Source organism: Stegostoma tigrinum, chromosome 2, assembly GCF_030684315.1.
Source record: "Stegostoma tigrinum isolate sSteTig4 chromosome 2, sSteTig4.hap1, whole genome shotgun sequence".
NCBI classification, from domain to species: Eukaryota; Metazoa; Chordata; class Chondrichthyes; order Orectolobiformes; family Stegostomatidae; genus Stegostoma; species Stegostoma tigrinum.
The window spans coordinates 108,919,696-108,940,115 of NC_081355.1; the positions used below are offsets into that span (position 1 = coordinate 108,919,696).

At 39.1% G+C, this 20,420-nt stretch overlaps 1 protein-coding gene across 5 annotated transcripts in view; it reads right to left on the bottom strand.

Moving 5' to 3' along the window:
- Positions 1-20,420, bottom strand: part of akap9 (A kinase (PRKA) anchor protein 9) — a 245,974-nt gene that overhangs the window by 194,663 nt on the left and 30,891 nt on the right. For 4 of the 5 annotated variants that reach the window (XM_048559688.2, XM_048559659.2, XM_048559669.2 and 1 more), the window contains exons 3-6: positions 17,211-17,255; positions 14,964-15,023; positions 9,087-9,257; positions 371-526 (exon numbers count right to left, since the gene is read on the bottom strand). In XM_048559688.2, coding sequence (XP_048415645.2) covers positions 371-526; positions 9,087-9,257; positions 14,964-15,023; positions 17,211-17,255 — 432 coding nt within the window. The remainder of the gene's footprint in view (positions 1-370; positions 527-9,086; positions 9,258-14,963; positions 15,024-17,210; positions 17,256-20,420) is intronic. The other variant, XM_048559679.2, reaches the window with a different exon arrangement.

Genomic DNA, 20,420 nt, shown 5'->3' on the forward strand with positions numbered 1-20,420 from the left:
GCAAGTAAACCTGACAATCAAGTTACACATGGCAAGGCCCCACAAGAAGCAAATGGGACAACTGACCCACTACTATAATGTGGTGTTGGTTGAGGAAGAAACATTGATCAGAATATCATGTCAATTCCTTACTCTTCTTGAAATAACGTCATGGCAAGTTCATCCATCTCAACATAAAAGTTAGTAACTCACTACAGAACTGCACTATAAGCAGATTGTGAGTTTGTATTCTGGAGTGGAGGTACAACTTAATACTTTATATCCAACCAGTAATAGTGGTAACAGAGTACCAAATTAACAGTCTGGACAACTGTATGCAAATTAGTCTCTTTAGCAATATTTTAACTTAATTAGTTACAATTAATTTTACCTGTTGAAACTGAATTTGTAGTTTTTGACTTTGCTCTGTTAAATCCAAAAATTCTTGAAGAATCTCATCCTTTTCTTTCCTAGCTTGCTGTAGATTAGCAGTAAGCTGCGTAATAATACCATCTCTCTGCTTGACTGCAGCTTCAAAGTCCTGTAGCTGTGTAAAGAATAAAATTATAAAACATAAATAGCACTATGAATTACAAAGAATACAATTATAAAACATAAATAATGCAATCAATTAGAAATTTCTACTACTTTGACACTGCAATGATAACAGAGTGGTACAGATACACACACAACTCTCCTAGCCTGTTTAAAGTGCTTTCGAATAAATGCATTTTCATTTGGAGTGGTTAATAAGTTAGAAATGTTTCCTGAATAGTGCTGCCATAATTTTTTTGTTTTTAAATACCTACAGAGCTTGGTTAATCTTTTTCCTGAATCAAATTATCACCAACTCTCCTGCTCACAACCTCCTTCACAGATCCTCCTGCTTGCGGCATCACTCCACATTCTCGGTGCATCATGTCACCAGCTTACTGTTTCCCTGTCCGACTCTCTGCCTTTGCCATCTCTATCCGAGGCCCTCTCTCTACTACTCCTCCACTTGCAGCCATTCTTGTGATCTCCCTCTCTCTACCTCACTCTTTGTTTGTCATGAAGCTTTGAGAGATGGAAGCAATGAGGGACAAGGACTGGCAGGGGAAGTGGAAAGTAGGAACTCCAGGCAAAAACAAAATTGAGATTCTTTGGTAACTCAGTTAGGTCACTACATAGTTTTGCACACTCATATTAACAATGCCTATAACTGCAGGTCCAGCAGAACCTGTGGCTGAATGCAGCATTTCAGCCACACGCACTGCTTGTAAGACTGGAAGTCATCAGGGATCTGATGGAGGTTCATAATGAGTGGCTGAACATGCTTCATATGGCAGGCAGCAATCAGACATGGTGATCCGGCCTGGTTCATGGGTCAAAAATAGGGCAATTCTACAGTTTTTGAGAAGATTTGTAGCTCAGGTTGTGGATGAGGTTGTAGACTTGCTCGCTGAGCCAGTGTGTTTGCTTGCAGACGTTTTGTCACCCTGCTAGGTAACATCGTCGGTACGCATCCCATGAACAGTTGGTGTTCTGTCCTGGTGGTTATTTAAATGCCTCTTTTTGCTGGTGTGGTTGGCATTACTTCCGGTTCTGTTTTTCACTCGTTTCTATATCGGATCCAGTTCATTGTATTTGTTTATGGAGTTCCAGTTGAAATGCCAGGCCTCCACGAATTCTCTGGCATGTCTCTGTTTGACTTGTCCTCATATGGATGTGTTGTCCCAGTCACATTTGTGCCCTTGTTTGTCACTGTGTATGGAGACCAGTGAGAATTGGTCATGTCTTTTGGTGGCAAGTTAGTGTCTGTGCATCCTTATTTTCGGCTTTCTTCTAGTTTGGCCTATGTAATGTTTTTCACAATCCTTACATGATATTTTGTATATTGCGTTAGTTTCATAGGTTGTGGGTATGGGATTCTTTATGTTCGTCAGTAGCTGTTGCAGGGTGGTTGTTTGTTTGTGGGCTACAATGGTACCTAGGGGTCTGAGGAATCTTGTGGTCATCTCTGATGTCTCTAATGTACGGTAGGGTGACAAGTGTCTGGCCATGTTATATCTTCTTGGCATGGTTTGTCGAGGAAGTAATGGCAGATTGTGCTTTTTGGGCATCGATTCCTTTTAAAAATTCCGTAAAAGTGCTCATGTTCTGCTTTTCGTAATTCTGGATTGCTGCAGTGTGTTGTGGTCCATTTGAATAATGTCCGGATGCAGCTCTTTTTATGGGTGTTGGGATGGTTGTCAGTGTAATTAAGTATCTGGTCTGCATGTGTGGTCTTTCTGTATACGCTAGTGTGGAGTTTCCTGTTGTTCTTATATTCTATCGTTATGCCTAGGAAGGGTAGTCAGTTATTGTTCTCCTCTTCTTTTGTGAATTTTATTTTGGTGAAGATGTTGTCTAATTGTTGGTGGGCTTCTTCTAGTCTCGTACGTTGGTAATCACGAAGGTGTCATCTACACAGCAGACCCAGAGTTTGGGTTGTATAGTGGGGAGTGCTGTTCATTCTAACCTTTGCATTACTGCTTCTGCAATCAGTCCTGATATTGGGGATTCATTGGTGTTCTGTCGATTTGTTTGAATGCACGGTCATTGAAGGTGAAGTGGGTTGAGAGGCACAGATCCAGTTTCAGGTTGCTGTCCTTGTTCATCCTACTGGAGTCGTGGGGTGCCTGCCTTCCTGATTCATCCAGCAGTGTGGCAATTGTCTCTTTAGCTAGGTCAATGTTTATTGATGTAAATAGTGCTATCACATCAAAGGATATCATTATCCTGTCCTGTTCTATTCTAGTGTCCTTGATGATGTTGAGGAATTCTTGGGAGGACTGGATGGAGTAGGTACTGTTGTCAACCAAGTATCTGTTTCCATTGTAGTTTTTTGGCTAGTTTATATGCCTGGTAATGAGACAATGGGTCATGAGTCGGTGAGACTTTCTTCCTCAAAAGACAGTAGAAACAAACTTTGAATATATTGAAGGGTGAAGTAGGTAGCTTATTGGCTAGCAAAGGGGAGGGTGGTGGAATTTGTTGTCCGGTATAAGAGGGAATGTAGAGCAATAAAATCAGCCATATTCTTATTGAATCTTGATCAACTGGGCCAGTGGGCTGAGGAATAGCACGTGGTGTTTAATTCAGATAAATGAAGGATATTGTATTTTGGAAGACAAACCACAGCAGGATTTACACAGTTAATGGCAGGACACCCAAGCAGTGTTGTCAAACAGAGGGACCTAGGGGTGCAGATACACAGTTTTTTGAAAGCACATCACTGCCAGACAGGGTAGTGAAGAAGGCATTTGGCATGTTTGCCTTTATCGGCCAGGCCACTGAATACAGGAGTTGGGATGTCATGTCACAGTTGTACAAGACATTGGTAAGGCCACATTTGGAGTATTGCATATAATTCTAGATGCCCTGCTACAGGAAGGATGTTTCTAAACTGGAAATGGAGAGGCTAGACAGGCTAGGACTTTTATCCTTGGCGCATAGGAGACTGAGAGGTGACCTTATAGAGGTTTATAAATCATGAGGGGCAGAGATAAGGTGACTAGCCAAGGTCTTTTCCCAGGGTAGAGGAGTCCAAAACTAAACGACATAGGTTTAAGCTGAGAGGGGAAAGATTTAACAGGGGCCAGAGGGGCAACATGTTCATGCAGAGAATGGTCCATATATGGAATGAGCTACCAGAGGAAGTGGTATAATTACAACATTGAAAAGACATTTGGTTAGGTAAATGGATAGGAAAGGTTTAAAGGAATAGGGGCCAAACACAGGCAAATGGAACTAGTTCGGTTTAGGAAACCTGGTTGGCACAGATGAATTGGGCTGAAGGACCTGTTTCCATACTGTATAACTCTATGACTCTAATGACAGAGAAGGCTCAAAGGGACCCAGAGGTGTGTATTATCTAATCACAAAAACATATCTCCATTAACATCCAGGCAATGGTGTAGTGGCAATGTCATGACACTAGTAACACCAGATTGACGTTAAAAATAAACAACAAAAAGCTAGCTTCATGGTGACCATGTAAGCACTGTCAACTGGTATAAAAACTCAAGTGGTTCACTAATACCATCAGGAAAAGAAAACTGCTATGTTCACCTATTCTGGCCGACATGTGACTCCAAACACACAGCAATGTCGTTGACTCTTAACTGCTCAGAGGGCAGTTAGAGATGTACAATAAATACTGGCTTATCCAGCAACACTGACATCCCATGAATAATTTTAAAAAAAATTAACAAGAGAATGTGCGTTTATACAGTGTATTTAAAATAATAAAATATCAATGTGCTTTGCTGAAGTATCATGAAAAACTGAATGGTGCTGAGCCATACAAGGATATATTTGGGCAGATGAACAAAAGCCTGGTCAAATCTGACCACCCTACGAAGGATGTATTTCCCTGCCCACTCTTATCTGCTTTCTCCGTGACTCCTTCCTCCGTTTGACACTCCCCACTAGCCCCACCACCCCCAGCACCTTTCCCTGCAACCACAGGAGGTGCTACACCTGCCCCATACCTCCCCACTCACCTCCATCCCAGGTCCCAAAAAAACCTTCCACATTAAATTAATGTTCAGCTGCACATCCACTAATGTGGTCTATTATATCTGCTGTTCCCGATGTGGCCTCCTCTACATCAGGGAGACCAAGCGGAGGCTCGGACACCACTTTGTGGAGCGCCTACACTCGGTTCACGACAAATGACAACACCTCCAAGTCGCAAACCACTACAACTCCCCCTCCCACACCCTGGACGAAATGTCCATCCTGGGTCTCCTCCAGTGTCACAACGACACCACCTGGAAACTGGAGGAACAGCACCTCATATTCCACCTTGAAACTCTTCAACCCAATGGTCTTAATGTGGACTTTACCAGCTTTAAAATGTCCCCACCCCGACCTCATTCCAAGAGGGGCCAACCCCCCATCTCAACCCCACCTCTTCAACCTGTCCATTTTCTCTCCTATTATCGGCCCCTCCATAAAGATGTTGTCTCATTTCAGTTTTAAATTTACCCCCTCTAATTTTAAGGCTGTGCCCACGGGTCCTAGTCTCCCCGCCTAACGGAAACAACTTCCTAGCGTCCACCCCTTCTAAACCATACATTATCTTGTAAGTTTCTATTAGATCTCCCCTCAACCTTCTAAACTCTAATGAGTACAATCCCAGGATCCTTAGCCGTTCATCATACGTTAAACCTACCATTCCAGGGATCATCCGTGTGAATCTCCGCTGGACACGTTCCAGGGCTAGTATGTCCTTGCCGAGGTGTGGGGCCCAAAATTGGACACAGTATTCTAAATGGGGCCTATCTAGAGCCTTACAAAGGATCAGAAGCACATCGATGCTTTTATATTCCAACCCTCTTGAGATAAACGACAACATTAGATTCGCTTTCTTAATCACCGACTCTACCTGCAAGTTAACTTTTAGAGAATCCTGGACCAACACTCCCAGGTCCCTTTGTATTTCTGCTTTACGAATTTTCTCACCATTTACAAAATAGTCCATGCCTGTATTCTTTTTTCCAAAGTGCAAAACCTCACATTTACTCACATTGAATTTCATCAGCCATTTCCTGGTCCACTCTCCTAAAAACTGTCCGTCCTCACTGACCAACCCCCACCCCCACTTCCTATCTATACTCACCTTTTCTAGCTTCATCCCTGCCTCCTTGACCTATCCGACATCTCTCCCACCTGATCCACCATCCACCTTCTATCACCAGCCCCCCTTCTCTATTTATTTCAGAGTTCATTTTCCCAACCCCCGCTCCATTTCTGAAGGAGGGTCTAGGCCCAAAACATCAGCTTTCCTGCTATTCGGATGCTGCCCGGCCTGCTGTGTTCCTCCAGCTCCACACCTTGTTATCTCAAACTCCAAGAGGATTGTCAGACTGGAAGTCTTTACATAGATGGCAGAGATGCCAGGGTATGAAGAGATTTGAAAGGCTTAGAATTTTAAAATTTAAGATCCAGTGAAGATCAACGAGCCCGGATAGAATGATGAGAGTTACAGAGAAACACAGAAAATTGGAACAAAATTCAGCCTTTTGAGCTTGATCCGCCAATCAACATGATTATGGCTGATCATCCAACTCAGTACCTTTTGCCTTCTTCTCTCCTTATCCTTTGGGTCCTTTTGCCCATAGAACTATATCTAACTCTTCCTTGAAATCATTCAATGTTTTGGTCTTTTTTGTGTTCTGTGGCAGAAATGTCCAAAGGCTGCCACCCTCTGGGACAACAAATTTCTGCTCATCTTGATCTTAAATGGCCTACCAAGCATCCTATGACTGTCACCTTTGAATTGGGAATATTTGGTCGTTCGGAATATAATTTCTGGATTTGCCCTGTCTAGTCCTGTTAGAATTTTACAGGTTCCAACGAAATGCTCCTCATTCTTCTAAACACCACTCTCTTGTCATAGGTCAGTCCAGTAATCCCGGCAATCAACCTGAAAACCAAGTGTGAAGCTGGATGAATATAGCAGGCCAAGCAGCATCTTAGGTGCTCCTAAGATGCTGCTTGACCTGCTGTGTTCATCCAGCTTCACACCTTGTTATCTCGGATTCTCCAGCATCTGCAGTTCCCACGATCTCTAATCAATCTGAAAATCCATTTTTGTAATCCATCCCCAGCAGAACATCCTTCCTCAGATAAGGAGGCTGAAACTGTGCATGAGACTTCAGGGAGGGTCTCACCAAAACCCTGTACAACCAGAGAAAGACATCCCTGCTCCCATACTCGAATCTAAACACTATGAAGGTCAACATTCCTCCTCCTTCCCAATCTATTGTCATTCGGATTATAATCTGTCCTCCAGCTTTTACTACCAAATTAGATAACTTTACATTTGTCCAAAATATACTTCATCTGCTATATATTTGTCCACTAACTCAGCTTGTCAAAATCACACTGAAGCATCTCTGCATCCTCCTCTCCTAGAATATGGGAAGCAAAGTTTTGAGTGCCCTCAGATTTACTTTAGACAGGTTGTGGGCACCCAGCCACAAGTACATTAAAAGAGTCACATATAAAGGTAACAAAGGCACAAGTGAGAGTGTCAGCAGCAGTGGAATTGAGGCAGAAGTAGATGTTATATCGGGAACAAGCTCATACTTCTTATGCTCATAAGGTGTGGATGTGGGTTTGAAAGCACTTCTTGGGGTCAAATATGACAGTAGGGTTATGAAAGGTTCAGCTTCAGAGAATTCAGAGAGGTGGCAATGAAATTAATGGTAGGGGAGTTGTGTCTCTGGCGAGAGCTGAAAATACAACAGCTCCAGTCTTGCCTATATTTCACTGACACACATCTTTGCTCACCTAATATTACATGTCAGATAAACAAGCTGACAATTTAAAGAGATCAAGATGATGATTACATGATTGGTGGTGGGGTCATAATAGCCTAGTAAAATTGTGGCTACTTAAGTAATCTAGAACCCCAGAGTAATCATCTGGAGACTGAGGTTCAAATCCCACGATCACTGTACTGACTCAATTAAAAAAAAATTGGAATTTAAAAGTCTAACAATAATGACAATCAACGATTTTGTGAAAACACATCATGTTCACAAAATTCAGTTTGGGGAGAGACCATCCTACTGGTCAAATGTTGTTGACTGTTAAGTGTCCTCTGAAATGGGCCAAAAAGCCACCCCGTTAAATCCAACAGCGAATGTGGATGGGCAACAAATGCTGGCCTAGCCAGCGACACTCATACTGCATAAGTGAGTTAAAAAAGCTAAGCACCATGAGCGCACACGCAGAAACTGCATGTTTCTGGATGACATCACTGAGTGATGGCATGTAAATAAGACATAAGAGGGAACTGAATTACCAAATATGTTTAAAAACTACGCGAATGCTTTAGAAACAGACTTAGAAAGTTTGCTAGATGATCTTTTAAAATAATACAGAAAAGTTAAGGACTCAATATAAATATTAAAGTTATGTTTAAGCATAGTTTGAAAAGGGATGAAGATCTTTTAAATGAAGAAACTGTATTACATTTATCTGATATTGTTTGGACGTATCTCAGCCTCATGGAACTTATAGTTCCTAGCGAATAGCATAATATTAGGTGAACAAAGATGTGTGTCAGTGAAATATTATGATACATTTGCAACATCTGATATTTTTGTTGCTCTGAAAACAGCCACACAAATACAAGGGTATTAGGATGAAAGAACTCCTCAATAGATCGGAGATGAAAAGTGCACAGAAAATAAACAAAAATAAATACAGCATTCAATTAATAAATATTCAATTGTTATGTCCTGTAAAAACTTTGAATGGAATTATTTCTCAACTAAAAATGGCTTGATATCCTACATACATCAAGGCATATTTTATACATAATACAGCAAAACAGAAATGATGCATGCATAATCTCGCATATGAAATGATGTGTTTTGTATTACTTTGCAACCAAAGTGATTTGATTCCAATAACAGGAATTGCAGCACCAGTGAACTTAAGTAATGCAAATTTAGTACTAGGAGATACAGCTTCATAAGCTCTACACCAAGATCTTGGTAAATTTCCACAACACAGTTCTGATTCTAAAACGAAGTCAAGATGCAAGTTTAAACTGGGAAACTTCTTTTCTTAAATAGAATTCAAATGTGTTGGAATATATTGTATTAAAATTCTTAGGTTGGGTGTCTCTTCCAGTCAAATAATTCTAAATTTTGAATATGTGATGTTAGATGTAAATCTCCATAATGAACTATATCAAAATAATTCATATCAACACTAGCCAAATATTCACTAGGAACTACAAGTTCCGTGAGGCTGAGATACGTCCAAACAATATCAGATAAATGTAATACAGTTTCTTCATTTAAAATGATCTTCATCTCTTTTCAAACTATGCTTAAACAGTCAGGTCACTACGCTGAAGGATAAACCAGACTTCACAGTTTGCCTCTAAAAATGCATTAAATTTAATTTAGCATTAAATCAAAAGGAATTTTAAAAAATTTTTGAGACCAGGAAAGTCTGCTATATTTTACCGAGTTTTTTTTTTATTTAGAAAGGATAATAACTCAAGTAAATGTGCTTTAAAAGAGAGGAATGCACAAAAGGGAACGATGAAAATTTACCTGCTGGAAACCTTCTTTACCGAAAACCCCTCTCAGCTCTTCCAGCTCTCTGTTCAGCTCTTCAATCTCTTGTTGCTTTGCAGTTAAATCTTCCTCCATTATTTCAAGTCTTGTCTGAAAGGGCTGCGCATCATTTTCAGAACAAGTTCTTGATACGCTAAAATCCTCTTCCTGAAGCAATTAAAATTAATTAGAACCCTGTACAGTCTTACATTGCTTGAAAGATCTTGAAGAAAAGGCACAAATAGAGAAAAATGAATTTCAGAGGTCCACTTAATATTAAGAATGCAGCTAGGAGCAATTTATCACTATAGCAACCATTGTCAGCGATTTGCATTTCAAAAGCTGCATGGTAAATCTGTCTATTTTTTTGACCCATAGCACTTTGATGGTCAAAACAAAAATGACATTATTAATTCTACATTATTTCAGGTGAATACTTTTATGAACTATTAGAGCACAGCAATGATCTTACCAAGTCTTGCATAAATAAAATCTATGTGCAATATATATAATCTAATCATCATTCTGAAAAATTAAATAATGAAGATTAAAATTGGAAAATATTGCCCATGACATGCCCAAATCTTTATAAAATTGGCAGGAGATTGATAACTTTCCATTATGTTAGTGAATAATTTCAGCTCCTCCAATGACCGGACACTGTGGCACTGGACTATTCTGACCGGAGAACCTAATATTCAGTACTTGGTCTGTGTAATGTTAACTCACTACAAGATATCAATGTCATTGTACTTTTAGCTTCTAAGGAAGTGAGACTTAAAATCCAAGATCCTTATCACTAGTTCGTGCAAGGAGGTGTACATGGACAAATGTCAGTAGGATCAGATTGGCCTAGGCTGCTATCCCCTGAAAGTAACCACTCAAGATTCAGATTCACATTCGTTCAGTGACTATATGAATGAAATGTCCAGGATCCTGCTAGCATCTGCAGAATTGTTCCCATCCATGAACTTTAGAAAGAAGGAGACTAAAACAGAGTGCACCATTTTGGAAAATATTACTTAAAATACATTATGTATGGTCAGCTGAAAAGCAGAAGTTGAAAAGTTAAACAAAATCATAGTTTCAGAGAAATGTGTACTACCTGTATTTTAAATTATTTGATTTTTAAAGTGTTCAAATAACAATGACCAATTATGCATTTGAGGTTGAACAAAGTAACATTGGTACAAATTTGGTATACATCTGGTATAAATCAGAGCATTGTACTCAGTAAGGTCACCTTAAACTCTAATTGTTAAGAAGAAATTTAATTATTTCCTTCATTGGAAAATATAGTTACTCTACTTCAAAGAATGATGCCTTATTGACTCAGTTAATACCCAAAATTACAACTGCATATCAAGTTGTAAAATGTTGAAATAAACACAGAAGAAAAATACTTTCCTCTTCCAGTGAGGTAGTCAAGCAATTCACAACACCAATGTTAGTACATAGGTTATGCATTAAAGTATCAGTGAACGTTAGTTAGCTAATGTTAATGAACATTATTAACCATCAGCTACTCACAATGGTTAAAACAGCCCCACATAATTCGAGAGTGTCTTTGGGCAAATTTGTGCATTGAGGCTGAGAAATACCAGTTGCAGAAAATAAAAATTTCAATTTTACCATATAGTTTTACAATTTTGACTTCATGCCAAATCGAGGTGGGAAAGATGAAATTAAAGCTTTCTCCAATAGTGGAGATGAACAGATGGTGAAGAATAATGGATTACTGCAGATGGTGCAGCTGAGCCAAATCAGCTACAATCTTATTGATTGATAGAGATGAAGGCTCTTGTGGTGGAGTGGTAGTGCCCCTACCTGAGCCAGGAGACCCATGTTTAAATCCCACCTATTCCAGAGGTCTTTAATAACATCTCTGAATGGGTTGATTAGAAAAATAAATTGATGGTAGAGGTGAGGGCTCTTTGGGGCAGCAGTAGAATCCTTACCTCTGAATAAGGAAGACTGGGTTCAAGTTGCAAATTATCCAAAGGTGTGTCGTAATATCTCTGCACGGACTTACTATAAAATATCTTGAAGAATAGAGGAAGCTTGAAGAGGGCCTAACCCACCTTATGTGCCATCATTCTCTGCATCAACACTGATTTAAATTAAAAATGTCTTGCAACTGCTCTCATATATATTCGCTCTTAGAGGTTTTCTTGATTTGCCAATCAATGCTGCATTTAGACTTAAGAAGAAAGGAAATTGGATTATTTACTTTAGAAAGAGCTCCTGCATTTGCTAGAGGGATAAGAGAAGTCATTTTGAATCCACAGGTTTCAAAATTTAGCATTACTTTTTTTTTAAACCAGACAGACCATTTCTATATTGATTTGATTTGATTTACCATTGTCACATGTACCAAGATACAGAAAAAGTATTGTTTCACATGCCATCTAGGCAAATCATACCGATACAAGTACATCGGGATAATAGAACAAAATGCAGAATATAATGTTACAGCAATAAAGAAGTTGCAGAGAAAGATCAACTTTAATATATCAGAGATCCATTCAAAAATCTTCCCAGCAGGGAAGAAGCTGCTCTTGAATCTGTTGGTATGTGTTTTTAAAACTTTTTTCCCTTCTGCCTGATAGAAGAGGCAGGAACTAAGTATAATCATGGTGGGAGCAGTCTTTGACTATGTTGGCTGCTTTCCAGAGGCAATGAGAACTACAGACGGAGTCAATGAATGTAAGGCTGGTTTGTATGATGAAGCGGGCTGCGTTCACAACCCTCTGTAAATTCTTGTGGTCTTGGGCAGGACAAGTTTTCACACCAAGCTATGATGCATCTCGATAGGATGCTTTTCATGGAGCATCTATAAACGTTGACAAAATAACTCACTTATTTTTGAAATTTATGAAGTTGATTTTGGGATGTGGGCATTGCTAGCTAGGTCAAATTTAATGCACATTAATAGTCACCCTGTAGAAAGTACTGGTGAACAGGCATACTCCTTGGTCTCTAGGGACAACACAGTGCAGTGAGGGAGGGAATTCCAGGTATTTGACTGAATGACAGTAAAGGAATGGTGGTATAGCTTGAAGCCAAGATAATATGCAGCTTGGAGGAGAACTTGCAGGTCATGACATTCTCATGTTTCTTCTGTCCTTTTCCTTTTAAGTCAGAAGTCACACAACACCAAGTTATATTCCATCAGGTTTATTTGAAATCACAGGCTTTCAGAACATAACCTCTTAATCTAGTGAAGTGAGAGAGAAGCACACAGAACAAAATTTATGGGCAGAGAGATCAAAAGATCATGCAAATAGCGAGTGGAGTGTTGAAAAGTAAGTCTCTGCAGGCAGTCAAAAGTGTCAGACAGTGAGAGTAAAATGTCAACAGCTGAATGACAAGCAAAGAGATGATCTATAATCCAACTAAATGAGGTACAGAGATAATCACAAAAGATTAAATATAAGATGGTGCTAGAATCAAACCAAACAACTGGAATAACATGATAGTTGTAAGAGTTGCATGACAAGAGTCTGACCAAAGTAACAAGTAATCCAAAATTGCACAAACTAATTAGAGAGATTGTAATAATTTATCAAGGTAATGGTGTTAAAACAGGATAGTAAGGATGATTTTACAGATACAGAAGTGCTGTGAGGTCACATGTAGCGCAATATGAACCCATGATCATAGTTGAGGCTGTCTTCATGGGTACAGAACTTGACTATCAGTTTCTGCTCAGCGATTCTACATTGTTACGTATCTTGAATATCACTTTGGAGGACGCTTACCCAAAGATCAGAGGCTGAATTTTCTTGACCACTGAAGTGTTCCCTGACTGGGAGGGAACATTACTACTATCTGGCAATGGTTGTGTGGTGTCCATTAATCTGTTGTCATAGCATCTGCATGGTCTCACCAACATACCATGCCTTGGGGCATCTTTGCCTGCAGCACATGAGGTAGACAACATTGGCTGAGGCACCCGAGTATATGCCATGTACATGGTGTGTGATGTCCCCATGTGTGAGGGTAGTATCCATTTCAATGATCTGACATGTCTTGAAGAGGTTTGCCACTGGCAGGGTTGTGTGGTGTTGTGGTCAAGGTTGTCCTGTAGGCTGGGTAATTTGCTGCGAACAACAGTCTCTTTAATTTCATTGGTGGTTGTTTGTAGACAAGAAGTAGAGGCGTAGGGATGATCTTGATGAGATGCTCACCGTCCTCGACGACATGTTGAAGGTTGCAAACAACATGGCGTAGTCTCTCCATTCTGGGGAAGCACTGAACAGCAGAGTATATTCTATCGGTCATATCTTGTGTTAGTCTCCTGAGGAGATCATTGCAGGTTTTGCTGTGACATGTCAGAACTGGCAATCAATGAGTGGAGAATCACATCCTGCTCTTATGAGGGTGTCCTGCAAAATCTTTGGGTGTCCGTCACATTCCTCCGCATCTGAGCAGATCCAGTGTATGTCAAGGCAACCTTGCCACAGCAATCTCTGCAAGACATGTCAGATCATCGACATGGATACTGCCATTATATGTGTGAACACCATTCACAGCGTACACGGTAGATACTCAGGTGACTTGGCCAATGTTGTCTACCTCATATACTACAGGCAAAGATGCTCCAAGGCATGGTATATTGGCGAGACCATACAGAAACTATGATAATGGATTAGTGGACACCACACAACAATCGCCAGACAGGAATGTTCCCTCCCATTTGGGGAACAGTTCAGCAGTCAAGGACATTCAGCTTCTGATCTTCAGGTGACAGTCCTCCAAGGCAACCTCCAAGATACACAACAATGCAGAATCGCCGAGCAGAAACTGATAGTCAAGTTCCATTCCCATGAAGACAGCCTCAACTGTGATCTTGGATTCCCTTACATTTAATTTTTTGTAATTATCTCTCTGCCTCATTTAATCAGATTGTGGGTCAGCCCTTTGCTTGTTATTCAGCTGTTGACATTTTACTCACCCTGCCTAACACTTTTGATCACCTGCAAAGACTTACTTTTCAACACTCCACTCACACTATTTGCATAATCTTTTGATCTCTCTGCCCATAAATTTTGTGTTCTGTGTGCTTCTCTCTCACTTCACATGATAAAGGGGCTACGGTCCGAAAGCCGGCAATTTCAAATAAACCTGTTCGTCCATAACCTGGTGTTGTGTGATTTTACCCACCCCAGTCCAACACCGACACCTCTACATCTTCTCCTTTTCGACGGTAGAGACCATAGGTCAAGTGGCGCTATCTAAGGAATCTTCGTGAGATGGTGCAGTGAATCTTATTGATGGTAGACACTGCTGCCATTTTGCACTATGTCAAGGGGAAATGATTAGAATCTTACTTGAAAGAGGGATGGTCATTTCCTGGCACTGGTCAGGGGAAATCGTTACTTATCACCAAAGCAAGAATGTTGTTCAGGACTTGCCACATAGAGACATAGGCTGTGTCAGTCTCTGAGAATTCATAAATGAACATTACGCAATCAACGAACATCTTCATTATAGACCGTATGATGGAAGGAAGGCATTGACTGACCAGCTAAAGATGATTGGGCACAGGGCCCAATGGCCTTACTTCCACTTCTATGTCTTATGGTCTTATGGACACTACCATGAGGAATACAATGATGCACCGCCCTCTAACAATCACACCGGAAGAATGTTTTCCCCAATTTCCATTATCCTCAGTCTTGCTAAGGATCCTTATTGAACCAAAAACATTCAACCAAAAACAGCCTGATATCAGCTGGAATTAACTCTCACCTCAATGAATGAAGGCAATTATACAGACTTATACTCTGGGAACTGTTCTAACCATTTGGAAAAAATTCAGTCAGTAGCTGTGGTTAAATATGCAGCAAGTTGTTTGACTTCATACTGTACCCTCATCATATCTTCTGCTTTAAATACAGTTTCTTGTTGCACTGTACAACAACCATTTGCCTGTACAAACCAAATAATATTTTTAAGCATTTTCTCATCCATTCCTAAAATCTTTCAAAAAAAAAATCATTAACATTAGTACAAGTGAGCAGCATGTGAAATAGTTCAACTCATTTCATTACACCGTTGTCGAACAGTCGGGCCATTCCGTATTTCACCAAAACATTCTTATAACTTTTCACATCCTTCACAAATTGAACCCAAATCATTAATAGTCACTTTTAATTAAAAAGAACATTAAAACATCTCAAATTAAGAACGTTGTTTTCTTCTCTCAAATGTTTGCAGTAGCTTCACTCATCAGTCTTTACTTATTTTGTGCAAACAAGAAGCTGGAGGTTGAACTTGAGGCTATGACTAAAGCAAAAAGCTAGTAAACATGCAATCGGTACCTTCTTGATAGGTTTAACTTATAAAGTATTAACCTATGCTAACATACATTACCAAATCACATGCCCAACCAATCAGCATACTTTGCCCATCACAGCAACACAGTATTGTCTTGGACTCCTAGCACTAAGGTGCATCCTCCACATTCCAAAAGACCAAAAGATACAGCGACAGGAGTAAGCCATCCAGCCGCTCAAGCAGACACTCCCACTCAACAGGATCAGGGCTGATCCAACATTTCTCATGTATATTTTTTTGCCCATTCCCTGTAATCCTTGATACCCCTACTAATCAAGAATCAATTTACTCAGACTTAAATACACACAAAGACTCTGCCCCACTGCTCTCTGTAGCTAGGAGTTCGAAAGACTCAAGTCTCAGAGAGGAAATTCCTTATTTCAGTCTTAAATTGGCACCCTTCATTCTGAGAGTATACCCTCTGGTCCTAGACTCTCCCATGAGGGGAAATTAGTATTTAGCCTGACAAGCCTCTTAAGAATTCTACATGTCTCAATTACATCACCACTCATTCTTCTAAATTTGTGCTGTTAAACATTATTTTTCACTGCTGAAGGCTCACAGAGAACTGTGGTACATCAAAGTTGCACAACTTTTGCTCCCTTCAGCTCTATCTACTTTGTTCAATTCTGCTTAACGCCCTGATGTTCTCTGCTTGGTGTATATGAGGGGTCACATCTCTCATTTAGGCAAAGTAAATTTTTCAAAATCTTTGCAATAAACTTCCTATTGCATTTCAAAGTTCCATAATTTATACACAAGATTTAAGAAAGGCTACTGATCCAACCGTAATTTCTCCAGCAGCAGCATTCATTCAGGTCTGGAATGATTGCATGATTGTCTCCAATATTCTCTGTGAGAATATTTCATGACAGCATTCAAAATTTGTCTGTTGTTTGTATATGCTTTCAGTTCTCATTCCATTCTTTGAATATATTCTAAATATTCCAGGCTTTCATTTTCATTCCTTACATTGTCATACCCTTCAACAGAAATCACCTATCATCTTTCTTTAAAAACTGAAATGTCCTCTGAAATGAATAAATCTCGCTAATCTTTCTGGAATAATTTTCTGTTCTACAAGATTTTGAAACATTAGTCTGAGCCCTTTTATAAATGAAAACTCCATTAAAATCCTCATTCAACAAAATGTAGCTTTTTTCTCGGGTTTTGAAAGACACTAACAATAAAACAGTTGAAATTGTTGACAACTTCTAGCATTTCCAAGTACAATATGCAGGATAGATAAAGTGCACACCCTCGACAGTTGTATTGAAATGCTGACAACAACTCCTTGATTTTTGTGTTTAATTGTACAAATGCAGATATCCATGAGTTACTATACTAAGCCCACCTCATTAGAATTACTGATGTTCAGCGTGTAGGTCTTTTTAAATAGAGGTGTTATGGTTGCTCATTTCCAGCTCTGCAGAATGGAACCATGATCCAATAATTACTTTTTTGATAGTGCCTCCAGAAGTGCCTTGTTCGTGTCCTTCAGAACTCCAAGATATAAATGGCTGATGAAAAAGTCTGGCTACTCTTAAACTCATTGAAATAATTTTAGAATAGATCATGGACTGAGAAAGTCTAAGCACCTATAAATTCCCTTTGAATTTGCTGGGGCAGATTCTTAATCCCTTCTGGAGTATCTCTCTCCATTATCCTTCTGGTGGAGTACTTTGTTGTTCTACCAATATTTACATTTACAAAATAAAAGAAGATAATTTCTAATAATCTTGAGCCCCAAATATCATGCATTCTTTACAAAATATTTACCTCTGATGTATAGTCATCAGCTGTGGTAGACACTTCACTTTCTGGCTGCAAAACAAAATACATAACTTAATTAAAATATTTTAAACTTTCAAAATAAAGATATATAAACATTCACAATATATGAAATGGCAAGAAATGCTATGGACAGCACAAATTAGTTCTCAAAATTATGGCAATATGGATAAATATGAGGCTTCCATTTTGAGTCCAAGAAGACAAATTTTAATATTTAGAAAATAACGATAAGCTAGGAACTGCAGAGCAAAACTGACTCAAACATTCTTACACAAATAGACACTAGAAGCTAGTACATATGTGCAGAAAGTAAAAGAAAAGCTATTGAATGTTGGTTATTCTCTCTAGGCAAAAGTCAGGAATGATAAATCTGTTATAGAGCCTAGGTCAAACTTAATCTCAAGTTATTGCATTCAGGTTTACTTATAACATATGGAAGAGGGTTATGAGACTACAGTGTAGACTCAGCACATTATTAAGGCTTTAACCTATTAAAATTTGAGGATCGGATACGTGAACATGATTTGTACCAGCTTGTATTTAGAAGGTCAGTCATAATCTAATTGACCACCTTAAATGATAAATGACTAAATTTTTATCAATGTAAGAGTAAACTTAAATGGGGACTTTTCCACAAAATGCAGAAGAATCACCCCCAAACTAAAAACATCAAACAGTTTGGATCAAAGGGAGTAAAGTGAGTTAAGGCACAGATCAATAATCAATTAATTGATTTAAACAGGTTCAAGGAGCTGAATTTTTTTTCCTGTTCTTATAACTCCTGATTTAATGCCAGCATTGATCTTGCTTCCTTATGGTGTTAGCCCAACTTGCCTGCCTCCTGGTCTGTTAAGCTGATCGAAGCAGCTAGCTGCACTTTTACATTCCATTGAACACATCTGAAAATTACCAATTCTCCATCTTGCTTTGCACTTGCTCTAGATGCAAGTGTGATGCCAAAACTGAAAATATCCCTAAAGGTTCAGGACCTATTTGGCCTGGGTATGGAATTAAGAGACAAAGGCATAGAATATCATGCCTCAGCCCATGAATTGTTGAGTTGTATCTAGCAGTGCATAAAATTTATAGCGTAGCTTAAAATCTATCCAAATATATCCCGATACTTGAAAATGTTATGATCCCAAATGATGGTAATACTGGACAAATCAAATCCCAGAATGGAACCTGCGCTGAAAAATGGCAAGTTTTATTTTTGCTGTTGCTGTACCATGAAGATCTGTTACTTAACACATCCATGAAAGCCTGCCAATGTATGTTTAACAAAAGAATATAAATGTTGAGTACACAAAAGAAAAACATACACTTATGCTAAACCACAAGAACTAATTAAGATAAACTTATGACAAATACCATACAGGGATTCTGCCTTTTCACCCTCCACAACTTCATTACAGACACACAAACGTCAATGAAGGGTCAGCATTGTCTCTGTTTTAAAGTTCTTTGGTCAAATGCAAGCAGTTTCTTTTCAAAATATGGCTTTCCTTAGATAGTATCTCTCCTTGGGTTCCTTAAACAAACTGCTAAATTAGCTCACTTATTACTTAACATGTATTATGTAAACTTTAACTGACTTGTAGATTGTCGACCTCTCTGACACTTCATAAACCTTCTGTTCCTGGAGCTTTTGTCTTACTGACTTCTCAGCCACTCAGGGTTTCTTTACTTCTAACCTTTTAGAACCACTAAATTAACAGTGTATCTGACGTAAACATTGGTTATAGACCAATTCTATTTGAATGAAACCTGCACTCTGCTGAATGTTACTGAATTTCTGTATCACTCCTGTCAGTGGGCAACACAGTATTTCATCCTTACCTTCCTCTCTACTGCAATGTAAGATTCTCAAGTGTATTAAAGACTTAATTTAAATGCATGCAAACAAATTTCCAGACATCCCAAAACCACACACAGAATAAATCTAAAATGAAAATGAAAACAATAACTTCCAAATTCCTAACACAATGTAGAGATACAAATTAAATTTTAAGCTACATATCCTCCACTTAGAGTCAAAGTTGTACAGCGTGGAACAGACCCTTCGATCCAAATTGTCCATGCTGACTAGGCATCCTAAATTAATCTAGTACCACTTGCCAGTATTTTGAACATATCCCGCTAAACCCTTCCTGTTCTTATACCCATCCAGATGCCATTTAAATGTTGTAATTGTACCAGCCTCAGGCACTTCCTCCAGCAGCTCATTCAATACACGCACCATCCTGTGCATGAAAAAGTTGCTCATTAGGTCCCTTTTATATCTTTCCCCTCTTACTTTAAACCTATGTTTTCTAGTTTTGGACTCCCCCACCCAGGGGAAAAGACTGTGGCTATTCACCCTATTCATGCCCCTTATGATTTTATAAACCTTTGGAAGGTCACCCCTCAGCCTCTGACACTCCAGGGAAACTAGGCCCAGTCTATTCAACCTCTCTCTATAGCTCAAACCCTCAAACCCTGGCAACATCCTTGTCAATTTTTTCTGAACCCTTTCAAGTTTCACAACATTCTTCCTATAGCAGTGAGACTAGAATTGAACACAGTATTCCAATAGTGGCCTAACCAATATCCTGCGCAGCTGCAACATGACCTCTCAATTCCTAAGCTCGCTGATCAATAAAGGCAAGCATTCCAAACTTCTCCATCACTGTCCTGTCTACCTGTGACTCCAATTTCAAGGAACTATGAGCCTGCACTCCAAGGTCTCTTTGTTCAGCAACACTCCCCAGGACTTACCATTAAGTATGTAAGTCCTGTAGAACCCAAGTTCTCTAACCCAAACTGCAATTCTTTATGAACCTTCATCACATGCCCCGCAGAAAGAAAATGAAAAGGTTTTAATGAGACGTAGTTTCATTTTGCATTATAATTTTATCATCATCATCATTTCTATTTTATGTACTGATTTTACTTTGCCAACAATAGATTTATATTAAATACACAAAGTTTTCCATAATGATCATATTATATACGAATCTATCCTGATCAGTACATTCGTTTTCATCTTCTTGATAAAAAGTCCACCATAATATTATCTCTGATTGCAATATGAATGAATTTCAAATTGCATGGTTATAGCAGTAAATTCTAATGAAACAGTTTAAAATCATGTTATGAACTCATGACAGATCATTCAAAGGGTTAATGATCCACAACTATCTGCAGTGTTATTCA